General features: G+C 47.0%; 1 protein-coding gene and 1 non-coding gene across 3 annotated transcripts; both read left to right on the top strand.

The window, feature by feature from the left end:
* The first annotated feature begins 215 nt into the window (after positions 1 to 215).
* On the top strand, positions 216 to 5,898 carry LOC123093598 (probable serine/threonine-protein kinase PBL21). Of its 2 annotated transcripts, none has more exons than XM_044515587.1 (5): positions 216 to 994; positions 1,119 to 1,288; positions 1,397 to 1,586; positions 4,784 to 5,175; positions 5,268 to 5,898. In XM_044515587.1, the coding sequence occupies exons 1-5, from the start codon at positions 898 to 900 to the stop codon at positions 5,577 to 5,579; spliced, it is 1,161 nt and encodes a 386-aa protein (XP_044371522.1). In that variant the 5' UTR covers positions 216 to 897; the 3' UTR covers positions 5,580 to 5,898. The 2 variants fall into 2 exon arrangements, with proteins under 2 accessions (XP_044371522.1, XP_044371521.1); XM_044515586.1 differs by having other exon boundaries at positions 217 to 994; positions 1,379 to 1,586.
* Positions 5,899 to 8,034: 2,136 nt separating this feature from the next.
* On the top strand, positions 8,035 to 8,115 carry TRNAL-AAG (transfer RNA leucine (anticodon AAG)). Its single transcript has one exon. It is a non-coding gene; the product is annotated as a tRNA-Leu (tRNA).
* The last annotated feature ends 176 nt before the right edge of the window (positions 8,116 to 8,291 follow it).

Consider the following 8,291-nt stretch of genomic DNA (forward strand, 5'->3'; position numbering starts at 1 on the left):
ATCAAAGAGGGCACCACAAATACGCGCCGAAACCATCAAAAAATGGTTTTGCGAAATCGCGCCGCCGCCGACAAGGCGGCGCGTGAACTGAGGGTGACATGCGGGCCCGGCTGGAGAGGGGGGAGGGCGGACAAATATCATCATCGTGTCCTACGAGTAGGAGCACGAGGGAGAGCGGCGCTCGGTCATCAGATCTACTCCTCCGCCACCGAGCAATTAAGCCAGCACAGTCCACGCCAGGAAAACCGTACGCGCGCTGCAGTCACGCTCACGCTCACTCTCCGCTCTCTCATCCTCATCTCGCGGGAAACCCAGCCCAAGAAACCGGCCACGAGTCTCTCTCCCTCTCTCTCTCTCCCTCTCCGTCCGTCCGGAGCAAGAGCGAACAAGGCCGCGAGACTGAAGGCCGGCCGGCTTCCAAACCGGGATTCGATCTCGATTTTGGTTCAGGTTCCCCGCAGGAGCCTGGCCAGCCAGAGAGCCAGAGTGTGGACGGATTTCGTTTCGTCCCGCTGGTTAATGCTTTCCCGAATTGCTCGTCCGCCTCGCCACCGCTGGGGCCGCCGCTGTCCTCCTCCTCCTCCTCCCCACTGCTGCTGATGCCGGCGATTACTTCTTGCCTAATTTGCGCAGCCCCCCGGCGCGGTGTTGCCTGCTAGCCCCGCAAGGCCGCAATCCATCGCCCGCTTGTCGGCCGCTGCTCGATCGATCGGTCGGTCAGTCAATCCCGGCCCCTGGATTGGAGTTCCCCCGGGGCCCATGCCGACGGGTTTGGTCGCGCATTTATAGCCCCCCTCCCTCCCCTCCTCGCTCCCTGGGCGACCGAGATTGATCCTCCTCCCTGCCCTCGCGCCGCAAATATCTGACAGGTGTTCTGATTTGGGGCCGGCGGCCGGGATGGGCTGCTTCGGATGCTTCGCCCCGGCGGCGCGCCGAGGGGCCGGCGACCTCAAGCCCTCCAAGCTCGCCCACCACTGCACCGACGACGACTCAGGTTCATTCCTTGACTGATTTCTGCCCGTCCCCTCCCCGCCCCGCCGCCGCCTGGTGCAAAGCGCTCTTCTTTGTCTCGATTCTTTCTTATCCGTGTTGTGTTGTTGGGTTGGGTCTTGGAGCAGTCGCGGACGCGCAGAGGAAGGTGGCGCCGGACGTGGGGAGCGGCTGCGCGCACAGCTTCACCTTCAAGGATCTGCTCGTCGCCACCGGCTACTTCAACGAGGCCAATTTCATCGGCGAGGGCGGCTTCGGCAAGGTGTACAAGGGCAAGATCTCCAAGACCAACTCGCAGGCGAGTTCCCCTGCTCCGCCTCAGTTCCTCCGGCGGCCCTGGTTTCCGGTGGAAAAAAGATTCGATTGATTGTTTTCCTCCTTCTCACAGGGCGCTTCCGATGCGCAGATGGTGGCGGTGAAGCAGCTGGCCCGGGAGAGCGTGCAGGGGAGGAAGGAGTTCCTGGTGGAGGTGCTGATGCTCACCGTGCTCAGCCACCCCAACCTCGTCAGCCTCGTCGGCTTCTGCGCGCAGGGGGACGAGCGCCTGCTGGTCTACGAGTACATGCCCTTCGGCAGCCTCGAGAGCCACCTCTTTGGTAACACTTCTTCTCAGAATTCTTCAGACTCTCTCTCTGTTTTTGGTTCAGTTCATCTCTGCAATGCAGTTAATATCCCTGTTGATATGTATTGGCTATCCTTCATAATGTGTGTGCTATGGTACAGTTCAGTTTGTGTGGTAAACCTTCGCACTACCGGCACGCGCTCTCGAAAGTAATTCGTGTCGGTTTGGGAAATCAAAGGGGAAAATAAATGGTTCATAGAAGAAACCATCTATGGTTCCCCTTTCTCAGTTCTGGGAAAGAGGTGACTTTGAGGATTTTTGCTTTTTTGGGGTTCACTTTTGGGAACCATCCATGGTTGTGCTGCTGTCTGTTAGTCTATGCTAACTTCTGATAGTGGTGGAAAATAAAAAGTCGAGTTACTATCACCAAACAAAATAGAAGGTTGTACTTTTGTCGAGAAAATAGAAGGCCGTACGCCAACTGTTCGAAGATTCTTCTTGTCCGGTGCACCGATATGAGGATTTATTGGAGTTTCACTTTCTCAGTATCATGGTGGTTTTTACTTTGAACTATGAAACAGATCGTATTTTGACCGGGTTACTCAGTTCTTAAGAAAACAAATATTTAGTTGTCTTTATACCTAACCTACTCTTATAAAGATCTGGGTTGGTGGTGGTCCATTCACCCTCATCAAGATTTCCTGTTGTGTTATTAGGACATTACCTGTTGTCATCCATTATGTGGAGGACACAAGTTTCATTCAACTGACGTATACTTTGAGATATGTCTTTCTTTGTTTTGCACAAAATTGTGGATGTGATGGCACAAATGTTTAAATGACCGATACGATATAGAAAAGGGCAACCTGGTGCATGTAGCTCCCGCTTGCGCAGGGTCCAGGGAAGGGTCCAACCACTTTGGGTCTATAGTACGCAGCCTTTCCCTACATTTCTGTAAGAGGCTGTTTCCAGGACTTGAACCCATGACCTCATGGTCACAAGGCAGCAGCTTTACCACTGCGCCAAGGCTCCCCTTCCGTAGCAACACATGGGTATTTTTTGCTAGTACGAACACTGGAAGAAAAACATCTGAGCACCAAAAGTTAAACCTTCAAGTGTTGAAATTTTTAGTATTATGTGCATTCAGGCAATACATGTGGGTCCTCGCACATGAGAAAAAAGAAAGAAATAAAAATCGCCTCCATTTTCTCTTTTCCAATAAAGAAAAACTCGACCCATGCGCAATTGCACCCAGAGAATAAATTATATTAAGAAGAACCGAGCACCCTGCTGACGCCAGGCCTCGAACGCGGGTGGGCGAGCAACAAGCGCGCAGACCCGCGCTCCTAGCCAGGCGAGCGATGCTCGGTTCTCTTTCTTTTTAGCTTTTATTATCTGCTTTAATATAATTCAGGATGCCTATTCTTCTACATGTTGAAGTATTCATCTCTACAAAAATCATGAAGAAACAATAGGCAGATATTTTATCTGTATCAACTGTTGATGTATAAACCACCCTTGAGCACCCTGCTGATGCTGGGCCTCGAATGCGGGTTGGCGAGCACCGAGCGCGCAGACCCGCACTCCTAGCCAGGCGAGCGATGCTCGGTTCTCTTCCTTTTTAGCTTTTATTATCTGCTTTAATAGAATTCAGGATGCCTGTTTTTCTACATGTTGAAGTATTCATTTCTACAAAAATCGTGAAGAAACAATAGGCAGATATTTTGTCTGTATCAACTGTTGGTGTATAAACCACCCTTGAGCACCCTGCTGATGCTGGGCCTCGAACACGGGTTCGCGAGCAGCGAGCGCGCAGACCCACGCTCAGGATGCTATCTATCTTTCATATGTTGAAGTTTTAATTTCTTCAAAAATCATGAAGAAACAATAGGGCTGATATTTTTCCTGTATTAATTGTCGGTGCACCTAGACAATCGAGCGTTGCTCGGTTCTTTTTCTATGTTCCTTCCATTTTCTGCTTTAATAGAATTCAGGTCTATCTTTTATATGTTGAAGTTTCTATTTCTACAAAAATCATGAAGAAACAATATGGCAGGTATTTTTTCTGTATTAATTGTTGGTGAATCAACCAACCTTCCACCTCCAGTTTGTTAGTGCATGGATTCAGATTGGAATTTTGTGTTCTTTAGTACTTGATTGCAATCCGGATTTTGTATTTAAGAAAGTTAAAGTTGGGACAAAGATATAAGTTAAAAATGGTCAGACATAGTATAGTATATCCATGCACTATAATGTTCGAGAATAATAGGGGCAATAGCTCCCCATCGTTTAAAATATACTACAGTACTACTTTGCATTCCCCATATGTCCTCTGCCATCGCCTTTGTCCTCCTGATTTGTTTTCTTGTAAGGCTGAATACTTAGCAAGATTTCTGAAACTATGTGTATGCTGTCTCCTCTTTCAATGGATGAAAGTCAGGGGACAATGTAGTTTGTTATTGTCATTTATGTTCATGTCCATTTACAAACACTATTAAGTATTGAGTGTGATGGTAACGCCTCCTGTACTGGAGCGACTGACCCGAGTTCGAAGCCTGAGTCTCGCATAAAAAAATTCCCTCTTGATGGCACGCACAGCGACACCATCGCACGTGAGAAGTATTATTGGCTAATAACTTAGTTGGGTAGTGTGAAGTGTGAACCATCCATTCTGGTGTATTCTGGAAAACTACAAAATAAACTGGTTTCAGCGTGCAATCCGCACAAAAACTTTGTCATACTCGCTTATGAGTTTCTTACCTGAAAAGCAACCTTTTTGATGATTGACCATTTTCCTACATGCCAAAATTATTGAGCACATAATGCCTAAGGTTAGCCAGAATTGTCCCCACGGAAATTATTGAAGTTTTCAGGTCCTCGTGCTTTGTCTCATGCCTGAACATCACATGGTCTGTACAATGATAGCAGTACTAGGTGATGGGCATGATGTGAACCATCTGAACTTTTCTGCAAAGTTCCTTTATTTTCCTAATATGTAATCTGTTTCAGTGATGTGCTCTTGCTAAACTTAGGCCAATACTTCAAGTCTTCCAAAAATGTGTTATCGTAACTCGACTAGATTTTTTTTATCTAACCATTTGCGTACTTTCTGTTTCTTGTCTCACTATGCTTGATACATCTTTTACTTATACATCAATTTGGTTATTTGTATACTGAATGAAACATCATGTACACTTCCATTCACTGATAGAAATTTTCACCTTTGAACAGATGTGCCTCATGGCAAGCCACCACTCGACTGGAATACACGAGTGAAGATAGCTGTTGGGGTAGCAGAAGGGCTCTCATACCTGCACAACGTGGCAGACCCACCGATCATTTACCGCGACATGAAAGCTGCCAACATTCTGCTGGATGAGGACTTCAGCCCAAAGCTCTCCGATTTTGGACTGGCAAAAGTTGGGCCCGTTGGTGACAGGACTCATGTGTCTACCAGGGTCATGGGTACCTATGGATACTGCGCCCCTGATTACGTGGTGAGTGGCAAACTCACCATGAAATCCGACATCTACAGCTTTGGTGTTCTTCTGTTGGAGCTGATCACCGGGAGGAGGATCTATGATGCTTCGAGGCCTAAGCCAGAGCAGAGCTTGCTAACATGGGTAAGCACTTCCACCTTGTTGTAACATCAAATTTGGTTCTGTAAAGCTCTGGAGGGTTACTCACACCTTCATTTCATTTTATCTTTCTGCAGTCAAGACCATTTATGCATGACAAGAGGAAATTCCACCGGCTGGCCGACCCAGCCCTCCGCGGCAGCTACCCGCCGTCGGCGCTCAACCAGCTGGTGGTGATCAGCATCATGTGCCTGCAGGACCAGCCCCACGTCCGCCCCATCATCGCCGACGTCGCGATAGGCCTGAACCATGTCGCCAGCCAGCCCTATGCTTCCCTGGCCTCCATGGGCTCCCCGGCATACAGCGGCTCACCGCAGTACAGCCGCACGCCGTCCAGACGGCGAGGAGGCGGCGGCGGCAGCAGGAGGGTCTCGCAGCACGCGTCCTAGCCTCCTATAGGCCTCACTGGGCCTGGCGAGAGAGATGAGCGCGGTCGGTAGGTCGTTGAACAACCTGAAACTGTCGAAATGTCGTAGAGTCGCGGCAGAGGGCTGTATGGAAGAGAAACTGTCGAAATGTCATAGAGTTTCAGCTGACTGTGTGTGTGTGTGTGTGTGTGTGTGACTGTTGGTTTTTTCGTGTTGTTGGTTGGTTCTAGCAGCTTCATAAATTGTGTGGCGATTTTGTACATATGATCAGTCATGCGGATTGGTCACTCCTGGGATGATAGGGGAACAGCAATGTATTTGCTGTTTGGATTTTTGGTCAGGTTGTTTTTGTCATCATTAAGTCATGCGTATTACTCCCTCCGTCCCATAATATAAGAACGTTTTTCAAGCTAACATAGTTTGAAAAGCATTCTTGTATTGTGGGACAGAGGAAGTTAAGTTTTTTCTTCAAAAGAGCAATGCTATTATTGCGTAGGTGTTTTACATAAAACCTACTCCCTCTGTTCCTAAATATAAGTCTTTCTAGAGATTTAAATAAGGACTACATATGGATGTATATAGACATATTTTAGAGTGTAGATTCACTTATTTTACTCCGTATGTAATCCGAACTGAAATCTCTAAAAAGACTTATAATTAGGAACGGAGGAAGTAGTACGTAGACTCTCACAAGTCACAACACATAAGATTTAAGTAAAAGTCTTGCGTAGGAATAGGATTTCTGCTTCCAAACAAGAGAAAAAGTATCAATGTTGATGATCCAGTGGAAGATATTGTGCTCGCACATGTGGGCAGAGTTTCTTCAGACTTACAAATACTCTGTGTGACGCAAGACATATAGGGATGACGGACCAAATCTCGCAGCTAGGTGAGACAACATAGCGCCACAGTCACGGAGAAGAGTGCGGCCGCATCGACGAGACCAAAGCGCAAGGTCGTCCGCCGCGGCCATGGCAATGTGCTGAATGCCTAGAGTTTCATTGTAAAAAACTTTGGCATTACAACGTCTCCAGGAGTTCACTACCAGAATCAACCCCTATGCCGACGGCCCAGGCAATGTGGTGAATGCCTAGAGTTTCATTGTGAAAAACTTTGGCATTACGACGTTCCCAGGAGCTCCAAAGAATAGCAATTATCACTTTTCGTTCAAAGCTCCCCTCCAAACGTCTTCCAGGTTGTCCGGAGACCCATTATACATGCTTCCCAGCTCGTCCCAGAGAGGCCGGAGCAAAGGGCAGCGAAGAAGAAGGTGTGTGATGCTCTCACAGGCCCCGCAAATGGGCAAGCATCAGTGGTTGCGAACTTGCGATTAATTCCTTTTGTATTTGTTACTAAGATCAGGTCTCAGATAGTTTGTGCCTTGCATTTTTTTTAGAGCAGTGCTATACGGATGACAGCTCTGCACACAATTGTGAATGATGGATCAAATCATTCCTTAGATTGGATCATTTTGAAAATCAGCACCATTGAAGATAGGCATCGTTCGATTTCGTCCATGGACTGCCGTGTGCAGAGCAGTTTCGTTCTTTTAAACATTTACCGCTTTCTTAATTGTTGTACGTTGTAGGCAATGCAGTAAACGCCGGAGATACAGTAAGCACGGCGTATATAGACGTGGAAGGTGATGCTTTTGAAATATTGCTCCCAACTTCATGGATGTCAACTGCTGGTATATCTTTTTTTACTTATCAAAAGGGATTTTTCCCCGGTTCCATTTTATTAAAATAAACCCACGACAGTTCAGCTCATTCAAACTTGGCCAAAGTGGCAAGTGAGACCAACATAACAAGCAGGCAACCAGACGACTATCCAGGAAACTTGACGATTTTAAGACGTCACAAGCCACTGATTAAACGCCAATAGGCAATAACTAAGAGATGAGCTATGAAGCACATATCATATCGTGGATCGGCACGTCCTAGGGGCAGGATCTGAAAAGGGTAGACGCACTGCCTTTTCTTATAGAAGGAAATTGTTGAAACACAATTTACAGAGGGGCACGTGTTTTTAGGGGATGCGACAAAACCCTAAAAAAACCATGAAAAACCTAGAACCGGCTCAGCCCATACCGACAGATGACAAGGCCCCAACGAAAGCCAAATCACGTTGCTTAATGGCCTCGAAAGCAAGTAATGTCATCCGTTGCCCCGTGAAAACATCGTTTGTTTCTCTCATTTTCAGAAAAAAAAAGGCAGGCGATCAGGTATATCTTTCTTCTTCTTCTGTTTTGGAGTGGATATCTTTGCTCATCTCAAATAGTTTATGCACCATGTGACACACATGGTAAGCAATCCAAACATTTCAGAAATAGTTTTGCGCATCAGCTAGCGTGCGCCCGCCGAATAGTTTCTTGCGCGCACCATGCCTAACTTTTTCCTGGAGGTTCACTCTGCTATCTTCTCGAAAATGAGCACTCGCACTCAAGTAATGTGTAAGAACAAAAGAAGCAACGGTTGATCAGATGGCCGAGTTGGTCTAAGGCGCCAGATTAAGGCTCTGGTCCGAAAGGGCGTGGGTTCAAATCCCACTCTGGTCAAATTCCTTTTTCTATTTTTGTTTTCCTAAAAAAAAAGCACAATCAAATCCCACTCTGGTCAAATTCCTTTTTCTATTTTTGTTTTCCTAAAAAAAAAGCACAATCAAATCCCACTCTGGTCAAATTCCTTTTTCTATTTTTGTTTTCCTAAAAAAAAAGCACAACCATATACAGTA

The sequence above is a fragment of the Triticum aestivum genome, chromosome 4B, assembly GCF_018294505.1.
Source record: "Triticum aestivum cultivar Chinese Spring chromosome 4B, IWGSC CS RefSeq v2.1, whole genome shotgun sequence".
Classification (NCBI taxonomy): domain Eukaryota; kingdom Viridiplantae; phylum Streptophyta; class Magnoliopsida; order Poales; family Poaceae; genus Triticum; species Triticum aestivum.

Bases quoted from the DNA above. Each gene is read 5' to 3' on its own strand.
- LOC123093598 (XM_044515586.1), top strand. From the start codon at position 898: ATGGGCTGCTTCGGATGCTTCGCCCCGGCGGCGCGCCGAGGGGCCGGC. The intron at 1,289-1,378 runs GCGAGTTCCCCT...TCCTTCTCACAG, and splicing joins TCTCCAAGACCAACTCGCAG to GGCGCTTCCGATGCGCAGAT. The intron at 5,176-5,267 runs GTAAGCACTTCC...ATCTTTCTGCAG, and splicing joins AGCAGAGCTTGCTAACATGG to TCAAGACCATTTATGCATGA.